Raw genomic sequence first — 24,244 nt, forward strand, 5'->3', positions numbered from 1 at the left:
TAATATTGCAGCCAAGATAACAAGGAAGAGGAAGAGTACAGTATAAGTCTCTCATGCTTGAACTGTGCTACTGTGTGATTTGTTGTTACATTTGCAGCAATGACTGCAGGTGTTCCACTGACCTGTGATGCTCATGTTTGGGAGAAGGAAAGTGCTATTTTCAGTTCTTAGAAGTATCCTATAGCTCATGATCACCATGGAGGTCATGATGGTTTGTACTTAAGCTGAACTTCTACTGTGAACTATTGTTACCTTCTTGCAACACAGAGCAGCCTCACTGTTTCCTGATCCACTATCCTTCACCATCTACAATAGATGTGAAAACAGTTTGCTGCTTTTCACTTAAAACACCATGACACTCCGATATGATGACTAAGGCTGGTGAACACATGATAATTCCTAGTTCAATACAAATTGATTCACATCTCACTTTGGATGGTATTCAGGAGGTATTGCATTGTAACCATATACCAGAGGAAATCCAGATGCCATCTGTCACTGCCACAGTAGGAGGACACCTAATTCAGTTTTGATGGTCTCCCGTGTTTGGTCTATTTTCTTCCATTAACTATTTCATCTAGTCTGCATTGTGTTATCCACTACACAGGTCAAACTCAGATTTACTTAAAAAATAGTTCACTGTCTACTTTTTGGATGACTCAGACTTAGATTGGTAATACCACAGATAGCCATGACACACAGCCAGTGTCTCTGTGTCTCTTACTTGAAAATGTTGGGACCTAAAATATACAACTCTGTGGAAATGCTGAGTTTATATATATATGTTGATATTATCATTGTTACAGTCGGTAGCATGATACAGTATATATAACATGTGTGTATATACTTGGTTTTTGATTTGATTTGATTGCATTCCTGTACTTCCATTCATCTTTTATTGAACAGCATGTGGGTCATCTCTAGTTTTTAAGTGCTCTATGAATAAGCCTGAGTTGACATTTTACACCGTACTTGCCCAGAGGCACAACTAATCAACAGTGAGGCAGCATTTACAACACACCAAATCTAATTTAAGAGCTACTAAAATATCTCTCTTTCAGTCTAAAATAGATTTCCTGTTGCTGTTTATTATACCGCAGTTTGGAAATCTAAATTCAAAGGCAGCTGGGTGTGTGTATTGACAGCAGGTCGTACAGTGCTCCTGGGGAATCATGTATACAGGAGAAATGCATAATGACCAAGAGTCAGTTGTCCTTAACCTGTGGTAAACACTGGTGACATACAAACTGTCTCCTGAACAGCAGGGAGCAGGAGAGGCACTCAGCAGCTTCAGATCTCTTTCTCCTTTCATCCCTTTGGTTTGGACAGAACCTCACATGAGCAACAATAATAAACAGGAGGAAAGACCTTACGTAAGCTGCACTGTTTAAAAAACTGTTTTTAAGGAAACTTTAAGAAAGAATTGTCACAACTAGAAAATGAGGCATTGGAAAGAAAGAGGACTAGTGGGAGTGGCTTGGTGCCGGAGCATCAGTGGTCCTGCTGAGCTGAAGATGGAATAGACATATCCATCAGCACAACCGACACTCTTCCTACTGGTTGCATTGGGAGAGGTCACATATATTGGCCCGCAACCTCTCATTTCAAATATTTTTTATTTTTGTTCTTCTATTTGTCAGCCTAATATCTGCCAAGCACCTGAAATAAGTCCCACTTCAGCTATTTCACACCAACATCAGCAATTCCAAGCATAAATCAATGCAGGAGTTAAATTTGGTTCTCAGGACAAGGACAATCTTTATATTTCACTTTATACAGTATGGTGTGAATAAGCAGCAGCAGCAATACTTTTACAAGAAATTTTGGAACTTCAAATGATAATTTGATGGATTTGCAAATTTTCTTATGTTTTGCCTCTTTTCTAAAATTGAAACTAAATCTTCCTTGCTTAGCAGATCAGGGAGGAAACCCTGAGACAGCTGAGAAAACGCTGTCACAAAAGTAGGCCAGGCAGTCAATCCTCAAAATCCCACTGAAAGCACGGCATATCGTCCACAAACAAAATCCCTTGAGATCAAAGGCAACATGCCGTCGGTTTTACACAACATCCGACATTAGAAAGCACAAACACATCCACTTCACTGGCTTACAGGGAACTTGCATCATAGGGATGCTTCCTCAGTGGCACGTCACCTGCAGAGCTACAGAAACATAACATCCTTCTCAGTGAATGCACAAGGCTACTTCTACCTGTCTATCCATGATCATACCATGAAATAGCTGCGGTTAAGCTCTTTGGATATTTCTAGGAAATGGAGCACAGTCAGAAACATCTGTAAAGAGTAAATATATTATGATACCGTGGGTGATTTAAGCACAATGTCTCCCCATTACGCCCAAGGACTTTTCACTTCATTGTTTTTTTTCTCTGACAGCTCCTCATATTGTATCTCATTCCCATTCCCCAGAGCTTAGATAGCTTTTGTTCTTCTTTCCATCACAAGATTTCAAGATGATTTCTCATCAAAGTAGAACTGATGAAAACCATGTGTGAACGCTGCAAAACAAAGTGAAAACTGCACTTCAGAGACCAGCCTTCACAAACCCCAAACTGAGCCTCAGAAAGTAGACTTTCTCACTAAAGACGTTCATTTGATCTGTCCTTTTCACCTTGATCTTCGACACTACTGAGTTTCTGGAACAAAATAATTAATTTCTTACTAGAATGGCACTCAGTAGTACGAATACTTCTGCCAAGGGCCAAGAGTACCCTTTAACTCCAATCAAGCTGCACCAAATCGCTAATCCTCAAAGACATCAGTCTTCTAAAGGGGTGTAAAAGTTTTTACCAAGATTCATGCATTATTCCCTGTACAATCCTAAAAAATCACAATATCAAAGAAAGTGACTGCACCTAAAATCAAATGGGTTCTCTCTTGGCCGATGTCCCATCCTACAACCAAGTTTTGTGGAAATCCGCTAAGTAGTTTTTGTGTAATCCGGCTGATAAACTAACAAACAAACCAACCAACCAAATATTATAACCTTATTATAACAAATATTATAATAAGTAGAAATAATATATTATAATAAGTAGAAAAAACAGCCTTAACTAAAGGTAATAAAATCAATGTAATTTTCTGACAAAAGGACAAATGTTGTAGTTTCATTGGTTTATGTGCATGACTACAACACAGATGTATTATAATGTGTTTTAACAGCTTGTTAAATTTCCTATTTTTTGAAATGGTCTTTTTTAAAATGAACTAAAGCTGTCAAATGTCTTAATAAAGTGTAAGAAGTATGAAGTAGCATGAAGTGGAAATTCTGAAGTGCAAGTGCTTTGATGTTGTGATATAGGATTTACATTGTGTAGTGTGAACTGTCCAGCCTTCTTATCATGTATATCTTGGGTTTCATGTGCTCTTCTCTTTGCTAGGGAACAAAATAGGCCTGTTTAGTGTATAATTAACTTTTATGAATGCATTAATAATACTACCTCCCCTCCCATTGGCTTATGTTTTACTGATAAATCTTGTTAGCTTGTTTCCATGATTGTTTTTTATGATGCATTAGTCAAACTATCCCTGCTGCAGACTGGGCTTTGTATTTTTGTTCTCTTGAAATAGTAATATAGTGAGGATTTTCCATTTTCTGATTGTTGTCATTAGTGTTTTTCATTTGCTGACCAGCATCCTATGGCCCTTTGTTTTCCTTTGTAGTTTGCCTCTCTCATATATTTTTTAATCTTTCTCCAAACATTTTATGCAATAAATAACTACATCTCACCAATTACACCTGTTGTTTTATGTTATCCTCCCAACATGAGCTCAGGGTTGTAAAAGACATACAGAAGTATTTTCTTTTATGACTGTATACTTAATTACTATGAATTTCTCACTAAATGCTTTTGGTGCTCCGTCTGTATTTATGCAGAGTAGCCATAATGCATCGAATTATCATAGCATGCAACAAAACTGTTTTTCAACACCACCAAAGGCGAGATTCTGAATGTTGAGAATCCAACTTGTTGTTTTAAATTTGTGCCTCATGCAGCTGGAGGCACATTTTGGGAGGGAGCGGGGGGGGGGGGGGGGGGGGGGGGTTATATTGAAATTAGAACCCTGCCTGGGATTATGAGCTGAGTCATGATGAAACTGTGAAAGAATTCAATCTCAATGCGAGTGGAATCTGCATCTCACTCTTTTTAATTTGACATGCTTCATCGGCTAATCGCCTCCCTGTCACAAAGATTCCAGGACGTTTTATCTTTCAAGAGCCGAAAGGAACGTTTCACCTATCTCTCTCTCTCTTTGTCTCTGACTCTCTCTCTCTCTCTCTCTTCCTCTCTGTGCTCACCATAACCATTTTTTAAAGGGGCAGACTAACAACTGATCTCTCAGGACTATTTCTATTAATAACCCCCCTCCTTTGATCCACTGCTTCCCAGTGAGACAGGCTCGTAATTAAACTGTGTGAATGCCGCTGCATTACAGTGAACTAAATAAAAAGGGCGAAGCATCTCAACGGTGCAGTTTTGCTTACACAAGAATCTCTGGGCCACTTTCTTTGTGCCAACATGTTTGGAAGGATTTTAATTACCATCTTCTTGTGTGTGTTATTAGCACATGGTGTGGAGACGGATTCCTGAGGAGATCACAGTTGCCTTTTTTTTCCATTATAATTTAACAAGGACTCTTATAATGCAGTTCTACTTTTGATTACGTTTTCCATTCTACTCTGATCACACTACAGGCTCATTGGACCAGCACTTTTCAGCCTCTTCAATTATCAGCAGGCACCATGATGATTCAGTCTCATTTCACTATTGTTGATTACTTTCTGTCAGCACTAGAAATGGCTAATATTTCCATCTCATTAACTCCCAAGCCTATAAAAATGACAGGAGATGATCAATGCGAGCATCAAGGGCATCACTCTCGCAGACCGGATGGGAGTATCTATAAACTCTCTGCCCGAGATGCTGCTACTGTAAGGAGACCTCACCGGACTAATGATGCATGACAAGTGATTAGGAAGGGATCATAGAAATTTGATTCTTTCTTCATCTGACAAACATTAAACTCCTGAGAATCGTTTCAAGATATGGTGGAGCTGCTGCTAGTGAAAAGTAGCATGTTTCAGAAAAACATCAAGGGTTCAACTTAAGAGTTTTCATCAAGTCCTTCCTGAAAATGACCTCTTCGCATCTGTTTGAAGAGATCAGATCTGGACCGCGATGTGACTACGAGTAATCGCACTGAGCTACTGTGCTTCACTAATCCTCTCCTTCAAAGAATCAATATTTGTAAAGGTCAAACAGAGCGGGCAGGGAGAGCGCAGATTAGCTTGTCAATAGCTGACATACTCTCGTACAGCCAGAGGCTGCGATCTGGTGATGAGCAGATGGAACCATGTGAGGCGGAGAAGATCAGGGTTTGTAAAATGTGACGCTGATGAAGGTCAGCCTGAGATAAAAAAATTAAATAAATTAAACTGAGTCAAAAGGTATATAAACCTGCTGTTGTTTTTTTCCCGCTACTTTTCATCCCTTTGATTGAAAGTTTTAAACTACGAGTAATAAATCATCGCTATATGTGCACAATCTCATGATGACTGAGAAATGATGCTAACATGGGTTTTTATATGTCTGTGCGTGCAGGCTGTGTATGCATATTTCAGTTTTTTGTGCAGAGCAGACAATTTGTTTAGACTTGAATCTACACCAGATAGATAGATAGATAGATAGATGGATACTTTATTAATCCCGAGGGAAATTCAGATCATCCAGTAGCTTGTACACTTAACACATCACTGACATATACACATAAATCACATATATCACATACGGAGAGCATATATACAGATACAGGTATGGAATGCAATGATGTGATTGTGTCAGTGTCCAGTATTTAAAGTGATTTTGTGCTGGAGTGGTTAATACAACAAAATATAAACTGTATATATATTATAAAAACAGCAGATATATATATATATATATATATATATATATAAATATATAGGAATATCAATCAATCAATCAATCAATCAATCAAATTTTACCTGAATAGCCCATATTCACAATATGCTGCATGCATCTTGTCCCTGCCGTCAGGTCGGACTTACTAAAAAAAAAAAAACCTTGGCTGGCTATTTTGTTTGGACTGTTCACACAGCAGCAATCGTGGAAAGGACTTCAGGTAAATAAGATGAATGGGGAGGTTGAATGTGTCTTAGCAGGGACAACTAATAATTTGCTTAATTGTATTTTACAAACTAAGAGTAGCTGACATTAAAGTGATGCTTCTACCAGCAATGTTCCTTATATCAACAGTAACTACAATTAAAGTAACTTATTGACATTAAAACGATTCAAACTATAAACTTCCAAAATGAAAACGTTGGAATGCAAAACGAATAAGCTATTAATGTCATATTCAGTGATGCATCTATTTACTGTGTGTATTTAATTGTATTTATTCTGTTTTTACCTGCCAAGTAGTTATACACAATCACAATGTATGTGTGTTACTGAGTAATCTCTGTTAGCCTGTAAACCACAGACTGTATTTCATCATGTACAAAATGACAGCTCCCTATTTAGTTCTTATCACATTGTTGTATGTTCAAATGTTCCTTTCTCTGGTAAGTTTGGTTTTCATCACTCATTTGATGCTATGACTAAAAGGATTGGCAGGATTTTGCTACTGCAGATTCATCCTCTAAAGCATGGGATTGACGCCTGTCAGACAGCAGCGTATGCCTCAGGTGTATTTTGGCTTCATTTCTGGATAATGGAGGCAGTGGAGACACATGGTCCATCTTTATATGCATTCTATGGGGTCAACAATTACAATCTACCACAGCCTTTTGCACTGAACTTACAATATTTATGAACAACACCAGGGTAACTCTTTAATCAAATCTTAAAATATAATACTTATAGAAATATAAATTGACTAAAATGTCTGGATTTCAGAAAAATATTACAAGTTTTTTATTTAATCAAAAGAAAAATAACTGGTGGCAAAAAGGACACTCTATATTCATTCTGAAGCTACCCAGTTTAAATAGTCTGCCTTTCTTACTTGCTGGATCTAACATGGGTGAAACACTGTGGTTACCCAAGTATCCTTGGCTAATAAGACAGAACGCTCACCTTCCAACTTCACAAATGTCAAGGTCATATATTAATTCATTAGAAAGATCACTATTTTTACTCTCACCACATCTCCCCCTTTACATTTGTATGTGCCCTTTAGCCAGCTTTCTCTCCAGTGAACATTTTCTTCATCTCCGTTTTACACAACCAGTGATATTATTACTTTCTTCATCTGCATATTTGCACATTGTCCAGTGGGGATTTCATGATTTATGACCCATAGTTTTTCACTTTAGACGAAGGAAGGATCCGACGGCCGCAAGATTTGACCCTAAATGACACGAGGCGGTTCGACTGGATGCTGATCTCAAGCAACGTGCAAGTGTTGCGAACCGGGATGAGACAGTAATGTAGGGATCCTTCAGGGCAAAGGGTATCGTCAGAGCCAAGCGCTGTTATCAGGCCCTGTGGACTAATGCTTCACGCATATTCAGCAGACACAATATCCAGGTCGGGGGGGGGAGCAGGCGCAGTTGCATCAGAGGACAGTAGAAAGTCTTATTTGGGCCATTTTCCTACTTGGTCGACTGTCTAGTCAAGTTAATGTCTACACACTGTAAGAATCATCCTTAACTGTCACAAGGGCCATTGCGTAGATATGGACGGCTGTAAGTCAGTTCATGTCCCTTTGCAGTCCCAAGCACCACCTGTCCACCTGGTACCTACACTGATCATTCATACAATAAAGTAGGGACGAGGACAAAAAAGACAAAAAGAAAATATAAGTTTGCCGATTAGTTACTGGACAGCTTCTGTTCATCTGAGCTCTAATACATAATCCAGTTAAACAGCGTAAGAGAACTAAATCACCGTTCTGATTAGTGGGCGGGTGAGAGTCATTACCGGAGAGTTGGTGGATTGACAGAAAGCAAAATGCTTCGTATAGAAGCTCTGTATGAATGTCTGCATGAATGGATGAATGTGGTCCCGAATCACTTTGAGTGGTCAATGAGAGTGGAAAAGCATAATATAAATACAGTCAGTGTGATTAGAACTGTGTATTCACTGCATGAGGTGTCAGCATACTGCAGAAAACATGATAGGTGGTTACAAGTAGCAATTGCTTATTTAAATTTATTACATAAAAAGCCACAGGGAACTGATTGGTTGGCTGAACGTCTGATTAGACATAATTTAATATTGCTGCTCTTTTCAGTTTTATTGCTATACAAGATTCATTATTTAATCATTTTAATGATGTGATTGGGAAAAAACTGTTAGTTGCTGTTCAATCAATTTGCCAATTAATTTCTAAATTAGTTGAATGGCTGGTCTATAAAACATCAAGAAAACAAAATAATTTAGAGGAACATGGTAATTTAAAAAAACTTATGTCAGCATTTACATAACTATCAAATAGTTGGTTAAATTTTGTTGTATTTATGGTGGATGTATGTGAACTCTGAGATAAAACATGCTTAAGACCTTCCATATGAGAAGCACTGATTTCAACTCTGGAGTTAAATTACTCTTTAAAACACATTTTTAGCTGCTGCTAAAATGATTCTGGTTTTGACATTGCAAACTGATGTCCCAGCCTGTGACACCACATTCACCATCTATCGCACTGCTGCAGGCCAACATAGTATCTATTTATCTAAAAGGTTAGTGTGGATATTCTAACTTACTTTCCACATACACAAGAATGCCACTAATCAAAATTAAACAGGATAACAGTGTGACTGTTGTGAAGCAATTATGTGTGATGATGTACTTAAAGGTTGTAACTGTATATCTGTATAATTCCCACACCCCTTTACTCCTCCTGCGAACCCGCCCGGACAATTACTGTGCAGCCAGCAGCACCGACAAACTAGCATACGAAACAGGGACGTGCACACTCGATTTTCAATGCAGCTGAGATAATGGAAACCAATTAGTGAAGACATGTAGTGGACAAAAGGTACAGCAGCCAGAACAGGGTAAGTGCGCCAAACACTGAACCCTGCATGCAGCTGAGGACTGCTGTCAGAGTCACTGTAGCTGGCTACCACAAGTTCCCCAGAAAATGATTTTGCTCCAAAACGTGAGCAGAAACATGATTGGATGCACTGAAAAATATAGAATATGAACCCGGGGTGAGTACAAGAAGCACAGAAAAAGTCAAACTCGCTGCAGCTTTTGTATTAATATGGTGGCATTTGCATAAAGGCTCTGCAGAGCTGAAAAACTACCCGATGACAGGAACTGTCACTGGATGAGGGGAATGAGATTATTCAGGCTGAAGTAGATGGATGAGGCTCTGCTGAAGGAAGGCTGCTGAGGCACGTATTGTGCACGCTTCTGAAACACAACATTTTTAGGCTTTCACTCGTAAATAATTCAAAGACCTGAACAAAACATTGTCATACTGGCACAGTTTTTGTTTTTCTTTGAGACTAGGTAATGTTTCCGGTTGTCCTCATCATGCAAAGACACAGTAATCAAAGAGAACATCTTCCCCCCTCCCTCTACTGCAATGTGACCATACATTTTCTGTTTCCTGCCTCGGCCCAGCAGTAAATTGTGAATGTGTTTGACCGATCAGTCACTAGTGGCTCCATCGGTCCGTTTAGAAACAAACATGATCAGGTCAATCACATTATCGTATTGCTGTAATCAGTGTTGCCATAGTTACTTTTCAAGTTACTTGCTTTTAAAAGTAACTAAGTTAGATTTAAAGTTACTTGATTTTAAAAGTAACTAAGTTGGATTACAAGTTACATTATTAGTTACATTCAGCAGCTGCCGACAACACCCCTGCCGCCTAAACATAAAAATGACAACCGGTTTAGCCAACACTCACTTTATTAGAAACCGCCAATAAAGTTTCTAATAAAGAAACTTTATTGGCGGTTTCTTTATTAGAAACTAATAAAGAAACCGCCAAACTCGCCCACCCCAAACTCGCGAACCGAGGGTTCCCCCAAAGGGAACTGTAGCTGAGGTGATCCGCGAGACGGGACCGACTCGCGTCCAGAGTCGCTGCCGACGACCGCCGTACCCTATCCCCTCCAACGGCCCGCCTTCCGCAGCGCTGATGGACACCGCCCAGCGGCCCACTAGAAGGAAAGCCCCAACACCGCAGACGAGCACCTCCCCCACCAAAAAGACGTCGAGGCGTGCCGCACACCAAGCCTCCGGCGGCGTGGTGAGGAGGGCGACGGGGCGACTGCTCCCCCAGCCGCAGGACATGCCCAGCGGTTTAACCACAAATACCGAAATAGTAACGCAAGGTGACTTGGACAAGTAACTTTAATCTGATTACTGGTTTGGAAATAGTAACGCGTTAGATTTCTCGTTACTGAAAAAAGTGGTAAGAATAGAGTACCGCGTTACTAAGTAACGCGTTACATATTGCCCTACATAACTAAGTGATGCCGGTAACATACAAGTTGTGTTAGGCACCTTGACGCTGCAGGTTGCTGACAGGCTTCTTTTTAATTTGCCAGAACCTCTCATAATGACAAATGTTTGCTCAACCAGTTCACATAAAACCAAACCATGGATCCAACTGTATTTGATGGTGAGTTTGGCCAGTCTCCCATCATCCCATGTGAACTCGTCAAAGGTGTGATTAGAGAGGCTTGGAGACAGGCCGCCACACATCACAGATCTAAATCTACTTGGAGTCTGTGAGAATTTCAGCCAACGCCAGCCAATCAGAGCACAGGACAGTGTACAGCTGGAAACAGTTCATGTAGAGATGAGGTGCCCCCTGATTACTTGCACGTGTTTAATCTGTCAAGCAATAACTATGTATGTGGTGGACAGGGTAACACAAACTCGGTGCAGGTTTTATTAACTGCATTCGTTTTCTCTCGGGCTCGGGTGGGTCTGGATTGAAAAATGTGACCAGAGCCACTCTCCACTGGTTATTACTGATGTCAACTGACGCACTTCACTTCTCCTCCAGTTTATGTGTCACATGTGTTTTCGGGACTAACCGTATTTTGGAGATAAGTGTTGGGTTTCTCCTGGTGAAAGATTGTGTGAGTGTCGTTTTCATTCAATCGTACAAGACTACAGATCAACAGTCACTTTGAAGGTTGTGTAGAATTAACTCAGCATTAAATGAAGCAGATGTTATTTATTTAGTTGCTTTAAATAACTGCTGTATATTTGTTTGAAACCAGTTCCTCGACATTAGTATGCTATCAGTGCACATGAATCACATCTCCCACCACTTGCAAAATGACTACTACCCCCACTTCACTTTCTCTCTGTGTAGTTCGGAGGAGCCTCTCCTGCAGCGCTGGCGCAGGGCGGCCTGTCAAGAGAGGCTTCAGTGTACGACCAATCCAGAACACATGCAAAGAGACGGATGCATATATTAACATGAGCCACGCGAGTCTTTGAACCAGGGGCCACTCTGCAGAGGAGCGCTGGCTTTGATGTGTTCGAAAAGAAGAATCAATTAGATCCCCGGCCTATGCTATCACCAAAGGACTGCATAAACTTTGGAGTTGAAAGTCCCATTGAAAGCGATGTCCGAAAATCCAAAGGGACACTGACTAGATCAGAGATGATCAGTCTGTCAAAAGCAGTTAAGCTGAGGTCGAGGAGGAGGTTGAGATAGAACTCCGAGGTGTAAGAACAGCTCCTTTGTTAAAAGAGTAAATAAAGTGAGGCAGGACGACAACTGTTTTCAAACCAAGAGAGGTGAGAATAGCTGCCACAAGCTCGGAAACTTCTCAAATAGTGATACTGAGGGATTTCCTGTGAGACACTGTTAGACTTGTGTCTCTGCGGCTGTAACCTCTTGACCTCCTAACCCTTCGATGTGAGGACTCTGATCACATCAGTCAAACATGTCCTGGAATCTCTAGTCTCATCCTAAATAACTCAAACATACTGTAAGTCATATCAGCAATTCATCCAACTGTTAAGATGTATGATCGAGTTTTTGGGCCTCTATCTTGATCCTGGTTCTTTCAAGGCAATGCATACGTCAACATGTGTCTCAGCTATCAATTCAATAGTACAACGCTTTTTTCTAGACTACTAAGTACTTTACAATTTAGGCTCCACTGCCTGAAATTGGGCAATTTAGGCTCCACTGCTCTGAGAATCTGCAGCTGGCTATTTTCACGGGAGTGCCATTCTAACCAAAGGCACGAGAGTTCCGGCTCCAGTCCTACTCGGACACTCGTGTCGGCTTCAGGGAGTCCTGGAGGGGAGCAGACCTCAAGAGAACCCTCCAGGCTTGTGTCACTCCCCATTTTCCTCTGGCCTCCTGTCTCACACATCTGGGCGGCTGTGGCTGAGGGGTAGAGTGGTCGTCCTCCAACCTGAAGGTCGGCGGTTCGATCCCCAGTCTGAACAATCTGCATGCCGAAGTGTCCTTGGGCAAGATGCTGAACCCTGAATGGCCCCCATAGAATAACAAAGTGCTGGGATAGATGCACTGTATGAATGTGTGTGTGATTGGGTGAATGTGAAACTGTAGTGTAAAGCGCTTTGAGTGGTCATCAAGACTAGAAAAGTGCTATATAAATACAAATCCATCCATTTACATCTGCTTCCTAAGCATGCATGCATTTTGTGAACCTCAGTGTCAGATCTTACTGGCACTAATGCACACAACTTTGTATTTACAACGTTACCTAGATCGGTATTGATACCCATACTAAGGATAGGCACAGGTCATATAAAATATATATAAGGACCGAAGGTATAATTGTCACTCCCTGCTGTGCTGAGCCTGATTCTTCCTTGTGTGACACAGTTACAGCTCATACTAGATATCAAAGCTGTGCTTCACTCATGTGATCACCACCCATTCTAGGGGAGGGAAGCTGTTCAGTGTAAAGGGAGGAACACGACAATTAAATAAAGCACCTGGTGACACATTTTGAAGTAGACGGATGCTCAGCGTCTGACTGCTGATGTGACCTCATATCAAGCACATCAGCCGCAGGGTGGCCGTGCCTGGCCTTGGCAGAGGGGAGACAATTATTATTCAGGACTCATACACATTTTGACCAATGGATTTCCATGACTTTTCAATAACTTTAAACCAAATTTCCATGACCGAACATTTTGTGAAATCTCGGTGTATACGCGAAAAAGTGACAAAATGTAGCATTCAACTAACAATGACAATTCCAAGGCATACAGTATACCTTAAATGACACAAACCCAAGTATGCCTGCTTATATTTTGAAAGCGTATTTCTTTAAAAGCATATGAATTATTTGAAACTCAGCGTAATGAACGACATGAAAACATGAAAAATTCCATGACTTCTCCAAAACTTTTAGGAGACTATTTTTTCCATGACTTTTTCAGGCCTGGAAAAACACATTTTGAAATGCCATGACTTTTCCAGGTTTTCCATGACCGTACGAACCCTGATTATTATTGTGTTAACCTCTGCAGCTGTTGTTAATGTCTTATCATTGCAGTTGGGTTTTACTCGTTATGTGATTGTTTTAGTTAATTCTTGAGTTTTGCCCTTATCTATATCCGTACATTTTATTTAGGTATACTTAAACTGCAACAGGTGATACATAAAAATTCAAGTTCCAATTTGCCTTAGCAATAAAAAAGAGCTGTTCTTATCGTCAGCCGTCGCTTTGTGCTTTTACTGGTTCTGGCACAATTACAGTACAATTTAAAGGTATCGATTTACCACCAGTAGCGTATCAGAAAAAAACAATATGAAGCACTACTTTTCACACGTAGAAAAAAAACTTCTAAAAAAAGTCCAGAAAGTATTTCAATCAAAATTTACTGAGACTGTTAACAAGGTATCTTTCAAATCCTTACTATAATTATTCAGACTTAGAACAAACAAATTGTGCTCACATTTTTAATGGAGGACATTCTGGGCTGAATCCTTGGACAAAAACCCACAATGCAAGTGAGATGCAATCAGTGGCAGTTCTGTTAAACACCATTCAGCACAAGATTCCATTTAGTAATCACTGAAAAAAATCAGTTTTTGTCCAAAGTCCTAATTGAGTTTACAGACTCAGTATTCAACAATTCACTCTGTCCAGGACTTTGCGGACTGAATCTTCAAACACAGGACAAACAGAAATGATTGGAGACAGATCTATGCAAACAAAATGGAACTGACTCATCTTCGTAAGTGCAACACAACAACCTTCTCCATCTGAAAGAAGTCTGCACATTCCTTTTTTTTATTCCTGCTGTCGTCACTATGACCCAAACAAGTCACGTTGCATTAGACCCCAACTGCTCTAAAAAAGCCTCTAAATACGCACCATCTCCAGGAGGCAACAGGCAAAGTGCTGTATTCAGCATAGACAATAACAAAATGAATATTTGATTTGGATTGGTGCAGCCACTTCCTGTCTCTAGCAATGCCCTGAAGAACCAAGTTGTTCTCCTGTTACCCATGGACAGTTACAACCACTGTAAATAGCACACGGCCCTGCAGGAGTTTGACTTGTTAAGAGTTGCAGACGAAAAAGTCGACTCAAAGACAAAGCAACTTCAAAAAAAGGGAAACCGTCGAGTAGAATTAATTAAACCTTATTTTCTCCATGATCAGATTTCACCTCGGCAGTGCCCTGTTCTCTGTTAGGAACACAAATAGAAAATCAATACAAATCCAAAGTCAAACATTTTTCTCTTATATCATAAGGCAACAACAACCAGCTGCTCTGTGATGACACCTGAGAGTGGACTGCACAGTTCATCTCTTGTTACAGTCGATGTCAGACAGCAGCCGGCCTCCACACTCAGTCTTATAACTGAAAGCGACAGTGAGTGAGAGGCAGCATCTGCAGCATCACTACCTGACCCGACGCCTCAGACAGGAGGAGACCAGCAGGCTGCTGCACTCCCATTGTCCTTGAGATGGATGATCAAGTCTCTAGTAGGACTTCTGTGTTCATTCCTGGAGCTGGATTGATGTGTATATAATAATTATATTAATAATAACTATAATAATATATAAACTTCATTTACATAGCACATCCATACGACAAATGCAGCTCAATGTGATAATTAAATAATGTAATGTAATAATTATTAATAATTTAATAAAATATATAAATATATATGTATTACTGATGTTGTTATGACTTGAAAATCTCATTTCAGATTCAAGCCGTTTTCAGGATATTATCAGGGGATTATCGTGAGTTGAGTGCATGTCGTCCTCAACAACTCAGTCTTCTAACAACCTTTTTAATTCTGCATTGTTGAGAGTGAATAAGTAGGATACTGGTTCGTCTCATCTTTAGTGATGTTTGTGTGGGTTATTTGAACACAGCTATCATACTCAGCTTCGGACAAAAGCATTTTCCCCCAAAAATCTCTTTCTGGAGCAGGTTGTTTGTGGAGGGAACTAGATTCTCTAGTAACAGCCAGTATTTGGGAGGTTATAGTGGTCCTGTTCAACATCCATGAATGAACCACCAACCATGATTATGGCGCATAAATGCTTGATGATGTTAATCAGGAGGATTCAAGTGCGACTCCAGTTATCATACGGGAACAATCCATAAGCTGCCGGAGGTGTGAGAGTCCATCGTACAGAGCAGGGCTGCCAACAATGATGTTTAAATCTTGACTTTATACCACACACAGACTGTTGTTCCCTGACTTTAAGTCTAAATACAATGACTGCATCTGGGCAGCATGAACAACAAAGTGTAAAGTTTGTCTCCTCGAGCATACGTGCACAGTTTACACTATCTCTGGGCTCCACCTGCTCGTTCTCTCTTTTCGTCCAATCACACCCAGACATGCTAGACTTGAGCCAATCACCTGTAGGCAATCAAAGTTTAAGAAGTTCTCTCTCTCCTGTCATTCAGCTGCCAATTCAGCACAGCAATCAATGAGTGTCCCTCCTCCACTTCACCTCTGGATCATCTCCCAGGCTGGAAGTCCTTCCAGATCCAAACACCAAAGTCTATTCCCCTAGCTCCCAACAAATTAAAGTGTATTCAAATGTTTTCTTTTTTTATTCCTTTGTTGCACTCTAAGTCTCGACAGATTGAAATGGCTAGAATGAACTTATCTCACTGATGTGCCTCGGTCATGGATATCTGTCCAAATAACCCGGATTGCCAATCCAGCCATACTGTAATAATAATAATCAAACTTCATGTTTCATGTTAATATTACATAGTTAATTGCATCCTTCTCCAGCTTTGCAAAGCACATGATTTACAAACCAAAATAAATTATCTCATCTCCACACTCACACATCACATCTTCCGTGTTCAACATGCGGAGAGATCATTTGGATATGACATTTTCACGGACCATTACAAGCCCGTGTTTGCCCCACTCAGTGTAGCTGGGTGATTGTTGAAAACTTAACAGTGACATGCAGCTCAGACAGCATAATGTGAAAATATGAGTTTGAAGGTGAATTTCTCCTCTCCGGAAGAGGCAACCCCCTCCTACCCACTGACCACTCAGAGGCCAGATGAACCTCCTGTTCTACAGCAAATGGCCCCAAAACACACGTAATGTGCCTGAACTGGTTTTCTCTGTAAGCTTTTTACTTATATTACTTTTTGGCAGCTCACACTTCTGTGTATGTAGCATGTGTATGCACGGGTCCATATTTTGCCGTGCACAGTGCGAGCTATGACAGCAGGGAGCCACACCATGTAGATTACAGCGTGGCCTTTAAGTGATGACTTTGCTTTTGTACTGCAGTTACACTAATGAGTCACAAAGAGAATGACAATGATATATTGGGCTTGGAATGCTACACAACACCTTTAAGAGATGTAGCAAATATGCATGAACAGAAAACTTTAAATAGAAGGCGAAATCTGAACCCACAGTCCTTCCATTTCTGTGTATTTCAGTGAGCTAAAGTGAGACAATAATAGGGTAAACTCAGGGGTGTTGTGTTTATTGAGTATATCAGCTGCAGGGCGCAGGTGTATAGATCAGCCTTGTGTCTCTGGGGGCAGAAACAATACAGTGTGACCCTGAGCCTTTCATCAACACAAGAGTGTAGAATATCGGGTAAGGTAATGTGAGGGGAGGGGGCGTGTTCACCTCATAATGGGCGACCCTCTGGGACTCGGAGATGAGCTGCGCGCTGCACACTTTGCAGTAGCCTTCTGTGAAAAGCCCTTGGTCCACCTCTGTTGACTTCATCTGGTGAAAGAGACAAATGCAGACATGATTACTGACATGATGGATTTTACCAAAATATTTCAAGTTATCGTGTTTCAGACGGCCAGAGATATGATCTGGAGCTGATCTGATTCCCTGGCCTAAAATCTCAGGTCATAAAACTATGGACTGAAGAAAAATCCTTAACTGAAAAGTTGTTATATTATATATATATTTATATATATATATATATAGTTGTAGTTATAAAACTAAACTACAAGATTTACTCTCTATACCAAAAAATAAGCATTTTTTTGTCATCACTGTCATACAGCCCTGCTTTGTGTGTCTTCAGGGAGCCAAGACAAACCAACCAAGTTGTAATAAAGCAAGTAAACAGTAATCTCATTTTCATACTTCCATCGCTGTTAATCAATATTTCATTACCCAAAGCTTTTGAGTTAGTGACAGATGCTGAGCAGCTTTTGTGAGCAACGACTCACAAAAAAAACATTTAATCTCAAACATCCTACCTCGAAACTTCAGTTACAGAGCCTTAAATTATATTTGGTATAAATAAATAACAGCAACAGATCATGCTGATGGGGTTTTTCCTGAAAATTCATTAAAATATATGAGTGAGGTCCCTGTTGTGTGTGAGAGACAGCTGCAAAAAGCTTTTCTTTCTCTGCGCCACAGGCACAGCTGAGCCATCTCTGCTTTCTATTATTAATTCAGCTCCAGCTTCCATTATGGGCTCACATTTCATATTTGGAAGCAGTCAGGCTCAACTCATCCTCATTTAAAGCTGTAGGTCTTCATTAGGAGCTGCAGGACAGATGAGACCGAAGGTCATGAGGCTTCACTGTAAAAACAAAGTCTCTCCAAACTGAATTATTTTTTCCAAAAATATAGAGATACAACAACAACTAATAATTTAGTCGTTTTTCCACTTAGTCGTTTTTCCACTTTCAAATACTAAGGATGCGGGATTGCAGATTAAGAAGTGTCTTCAGAAGACTACATTCTCGTTTCTGGATATGTTATAATGCCAATTATGTGTTTTAAGTGTTTTACATAATCAATTGTGCATTTTAATCTAATCCCTTTATTTTATTGTTATAATTACACACAATATCTTTACATAGTTGTTACCTGGCATGTATATGCCTGTAGTAGATTGTTAGTCCAGTAAAGTCCTGTGCCCCTAAATCCACCTTTTGGGGACCCCTCCTTATAAGGGTGTGACTCCCGCTTCACTTCTCCCCTCTCTATTGTACGTCATGGGAGCGGTACGTGCCCTTTTGATCATTTCACTTTTTTGTATATTATCCCTTCTCCAATTGTGTTTTCCGGTTTCCTCGTTAGTTTAAGGTTTTTTTATTCTAACCCATCAGTGATGTTTACTTTGTGTCGGAGCTCCACATATGTGAAAACTGACTGGAGGATTGTTTTTCACTTGATTTGTCAGAATAAAGAGAGTTTGCCTACGAAGACATTCATGGTTCATCAAATGAATCAAAACTCCACCGGCTACAGATACACCTAGAGGATGTCGACATGAGTTAGAGCATCTGTTGCTATTTGGTGCAGTTAAATATATTGGATGTTCTGAGCTGAAAGATGCTCTGCATATTTCCCACATCATCTCCCACTGACGTTTCAATTAATGATGAGTTCGGTGAGCTGGAGCCACTTACAACACAGCACATTGTTTTCTGCTTCTAGCTACAGGTACAGCTAAGCATAAATATTCAAATTCTATTATCACAATATATAAATAATATAAATTTGACTTTATTATGACTGTAAAAGTTGAGAGAGGGACAGCGAAGTTAGGAGATGATGTGCAGAAAGAGGCCTGGGTTGGATATTTTATCATAATATCATTATAAAATGCTTTATAAACCTGACAACACCTGCTTAGTTTTTATTATGGTTTATGTTTGAATATGCCTTCATTTTTAGAGTTAAAGTGTAATGACAAACACACTTGTTAGGTGGGACATTTTATTACTAAATAACTTTAAGCTTTACTTGTGGTGAGGAGTTCTACTATGAATGCAACATGCATTATTTTTACTTTGTTGTCTAATATCTGAAACAATATCCTCAATATACTCAATCACTATATATTATTATTAAATGGATGATTTTTAAGTTGCAGACTTTCTTTCTTTCCATCTTTAAAATAAATGGGACTTTTCAAGAACCGCGCTGTCTCCAACAGCTCAAAGGGAAGGATAAGACCTGTCAGAGGATGGTGAAGAGGAAGAAGAGAAATATTTCAAAAAGTCAGCCTTCCCCTCAGTTTCATAATCAAGTGAAGAGCAGTGTGGTTTCCTGTTCAGTTGCTAGAGGACAAACAACATAAATGAGCGGCTTTGAGAGCTCCGTCCGCTTGTTCCACTGTTGGGCCCACTGCCTGTTTCAGTGAGGGTGCACAGATGCTTGAGATGAATGATTAATCACCCAAAATTCATTTCAGATGGAGAAGCATCATTGGAAGCATCAGCAGCAGCACGAGGACATGCACCAGCAAAAGCCTGGTTAAAAAAATGGAAGCATTAGATGATGGGTTCAATGCTAGTTCCTTCATTTACTTTTAAATTTGCATTTGGCATCCGTTTGAGAAGGGCTTGCCGTGACCCTGCAATGTGGAATAAACAGAAAAAGACAATAAACACTCTGTGTTTGTTTCCCTCCCACGTGTTTTTAATGCATCATTACATTGAAGCCAGGGCACTCTCAGATGTATCCAGGATATGACCACACTGACCCTCACTTTTGTCTGCATATAAAGTGAGTAATTACTGAAGTTTACTTTACTGTTAGTGCAGAGTGCTTAGCTCCAGCCGGGAGCAATCTATGTTTGAAAATGAGGGAATACAGATCACGAAAGAAGAGGTTATTTATTTTGTATTTTTTTGGCCATTTAATCTTTCATGATATCACTCTATCCACCAGGCTGATAGCTGCAAAATCTGAGAACATGTCAGTGGGGTTGGGCAGCTGAGGAGGGAGGTATAGCAACAAAAATTAGGAGTAAACTTTGCGAATGCCAAACGCTTGAATTATTACACACACAGTATGTCAGGCCTTCTATCTCCCCTGTACCTCCTCCCCTGAAGTCCACGAGTCCCGCGGTAACAGCAACACAGCATGTGGAGATTAAATAGCTTAGTGGAGGATGACTGAATCTGACCTTGTGATGCGGATGCTCTTTAACTAAGTATCCCATTGTTAAGAGACTGACAGGAACACGCAGCAAAGACAGACTTCAACACGATCAAAGGCATTTAATGCAGAAAAGGAAGAGCTTAAGATATACACAGCAATTTGAATTCTGCTTGTTTGAGTTTTATCTCTCCTAACTCTGTTGGACGGGCAATTTTTTCAACTTCAAAAAAGTTCAAATGTAACAGCCGGTGTAGCATAATGCTCAGCCCAATGATTTGCAGGACATCCTTTGCTTTGAGTGACATGCCAACGTTACTCTGAGAAAACTTGATCCATAATACATCTATGTATGTTGAATCTAATATGCTTTCACCCATGTCCGATTATGCCTTGATTCCTTCAGCCCGACCCTCCAAGTGACTGAGAAAGACATCGGAGGACAAGGCCCGGCCTGTTGGGTTTACTGTTATTCATTGTTAACCCCCTTTAAATACGTCCTGAGATCTGCACTCACACCTCTTTGTTTGAGGTCACAATTTAAGGACAACCTACTCAGCTGATATTTCTGAGCCGCTATGGTTTAAACTGAACTTTAATTAAACAGGTAAAATCTTTCTTCATGGCTGCTCACATTCAATCATTCAGCCCCTGCTGACAAAGCTCCCTCTCTTTCTGTCTCTCTCTCTCTCGCTTGCACCAACACACAAACACACACACAAACATGGTCATTGAGCCCGTCTCTAAACTCAGACCTAATTACAAGTGCAATAATTGGTCTTCATGAACACGGATGACGTATGTGTTTATTTGCATATAGAGCTGGGAGGAGACACTTGATCTCACATTCCAATGTCAGATGTGAACAAACGTCCTTAGTGCTAACCACTTTTGATCAGATGTCTATGGAAGTTAACATCAGAAGTGAACAGGGCCTTCAGCAACGTTGCTGAATACTCACATCTTGTTGAGATTAAAACAAGATAACAGTGACACCTTCTCCTTGCACCTGATCGAGTCTGTCACCCAGCAGCTCTGGACGAAAAGCCACAACAGTCCTGCTGAGCTTGAGGAGGGTGAAGTACAGCTCTCCAAAGAGCAACCACTGCTCACTCAGGGAACAGGTCCTTCTCTGCTGCCATCAGTTCACTAAGCTAATGGATTTCACTGTCAGATACATTACTATTATTGCAAGAGGTTGACTCTCTTCCAAATGAGATGCAGGGAAAATAATAATTTTCACCGAGCGTAATTGGATAAAGAAAGGCATCCAATCCCAGAGCAATACGTGGGATCTCTACACAATTCAATCATCAATATCTGATGTCATCACAGCGGGGCTGTCTCTGAACACCGACTTGAGCTCATTACAGAACTGCACGGAGAAGTCACAGAGGAAACAATGCAGCAGGCACCGTGTTGATGATCAAATTAGTAGGAAGCCGGCTTGTTTCTCACACCTAGTCAACACTATTTACTGTCTGACTTTGACCATGACGCGCCATCAGCAAATCAGATATGGCCAACTCTGTGGGGCCGGATGCCCGAGGGTGGGGAGGGGAGGGCGGGGGAGGGAAATGAAAAAGCTGATGAAAACAGTGGGAGGGAATGTGTGCAGTGATGAAAGGGAGGTCACAGCAGTGAGTGCCCAGCAGATGTTGAAGCCATAAAAGGTCAGTTGTAATTCGTTAGGGAGGGCATAAATCTGGGAAGCTGGATGAATGCCAGCGCAGACGGGCTGGACTCATACTGGCCTTTCCAGTAGGTGTCCCTTTGGCAGAGGACAGTTCAGATGCTGATCATAAGACCCACAGGCCACAACTGCTGTCATGACATCAGAACCACACTAAGTTCAAAACAATAGATATTTTGACCTCTAAAGTCTATTTTCTTCTCATTGTCTCTCACACAAGGGCAATGTAACCAATATAGTCTTATTGTACTGTGGACACTCCAGTGAAAGCCAAAAGACCTTTGTGCAGCATACACAGGATGTGTATCTTTTGGGGACAGCTTGACTGTGCAAGAATGCTTGAATAATTTCAAGTGAGGACGATAGAAATGTCATTCATGTTGGTCACACCTATCCAGCAAATTGATATTTTGGTCAGATGATGACAAAATATCAAGGGAACATCAAAGATGTGACTGTCGGAACATGAATATACTGGTTTTCATCAAAAATGTCAGCATGCTTGTATTAGATGAAAAGTTGGAGGATCAGAAATTGTCCATCTAGGTGTTAAGACATTTACCTGGATGAATGAAAAACTGGCGTATTTTTGGCGACTGATGAAAATTCACCCCCCCATCCATCATTTATATTACTTATCTTTTGCGGCAAGGGAGGCTCGCAGCCAATCTCAGCCGATTGGAAAAGAAGCAGGGTGCACCCTGGACAGATCACCAGTCCAAGGCTGATAAACTCAGAGGATCAAAAATAAGACGAGGACACATCCTCTGGGGCCTAAAAAATCTTTGTACCAAATGTTAAATCGCTCCATAGATGTAGATAACCTGAGGTAGAATCAAAATGTGTCAGCTTGCTGGTGGTGCTGGAAAAGAGAGTGGATCACCAAAGTTACTCGGACATATCCCGTGGTGACCATGAATGCAAAAAATGCTTTGGCCATGCAGTACATATTTGTTTCAGTCTGCCATCAACCTTCTGACCAACACCGCCATACTGAGATCTACTCACCGCCAGTCTGTAGTATGACAAACTGGTCCTTACAGATACATTTGCCTCTGTCTAAACCTCTTCCTGCCATGAGCAATAATCTCTTAGAACCAGGGAAGAACTGTAATGAAAAGTGTAGTCAAAGTCATGAAAGTTTCAATATATTTGCTCCACTCATATCGTCTGTGTTGTTAATTTACTGATGTGTTAATTTATTGTAAGTTTGAGTGCTTCTGTATTCACTTGGGGTGATTCTGCACGTCCCACACAAAGACCATTGATTCCTCTTTTGCAAAGCTGTTGTGGCAGATCTGCCCCTGAGTGTTCTTTCCATCATTTAATTCTAAGAGAGTCGAAAGCACAGAGCCCAGTGCTCTCAAAAGTTAAGAGAGGAGGCATTTCAAAAGGTCATGACTGATACCAGCCCCTGATATCACATTGTGTTCCAATCTGTACCGTAAGTGCACAGTGCATGTCTCCACACTTAAAATTCATCTAACCACCCAACACCTGAACCATCAGCAAGTAATTGTAAATGAAATATGCAAAGAAAGGTGGCGAAATAACTGATTTTCAAAAGATGAGCCAGCTGGATGAACCAGTATTCACTGGACACTGGGCAGCCATTCATTGACAGCTAATCATGTGTGGTGGGGAGGTGATAAAACAAGATGACGATGAGCAACAGAAGATACTGTGCATAGATTACATACACAGTTATGAAAGTCCAAACCAATATTAACTGCAGTCAGATTACCTCTGATAGGCCAGAGCTAATTAAAACATCATTATCATTAAAAATGTTTGAGAAAAACTAATAACCCAATTGAAAAATAATGACTGAACCTGTCACAGTGAATGTCCCTAGCTCCAGTGAAAAAGTCGACTTCACCACTTAATGTTTGATGAGCAATGATGACTACAGGAGAACTGATATTAACCTCTTGCCATATTTAACCAATGCTAACATCCACTGCTGTTAAATTGCGTGTGTTTAACGCTGATATTTTGTCTCAGGTCTGACATTTTGGGATGACGTCTGCACTTAACAGAACAAGTGGTTCTGTTGGATTTCGATAGATATTCCTGTCATGACAGTAATTGCTTTCCACCGCTAGAGCCAGGTCTCGACGACTGTTGTTTGTTCACTAGTATATAAACAGCTTTTATGCTAACGTCGTCAATGTGACAATGACAAAATACAAGTAGCCTCTTAACCCACCTCC

At 40.5% G+C, this 24,244-nt stretch overlaps 1 protein-coding gene across 1 annotated transcript in view; it reads right to left on the reverse strand.

The window, feature by feature from the left end:
* Positions 1-24,244, reverse strand: part of zmat4a (zinc finger, matrin-type 4a) — a 140,793-nt gene that overhangs the window by 106,536 nt on the left and 10,013 nt on the right. Inside the window, exon 2 of the mRNA XM_062384781.1 lies at positions 17,102-17,203. Coding sequence (XP_062240765.1) covers positions 17,102-17,203 — 102 coding nt within the window. The remainder of the gene's footprint in view (positions 1-17,101; positions 17,204-24,244) is intronic.

This window comes from Platichthys flesus, chromosome 3 (assembly GCF_949316205.1).
Source record: "Platichthys flesus chromosome 3, fPlaFle2.1, whole genome shotgun sequence".
Taxonomy (NCBI): Eukaryota; Metazoa; Chordata; class Actinopteri; order Pleuronectiformes; family Pleuronectidae; genus Platichthys; species Platichthys flesus.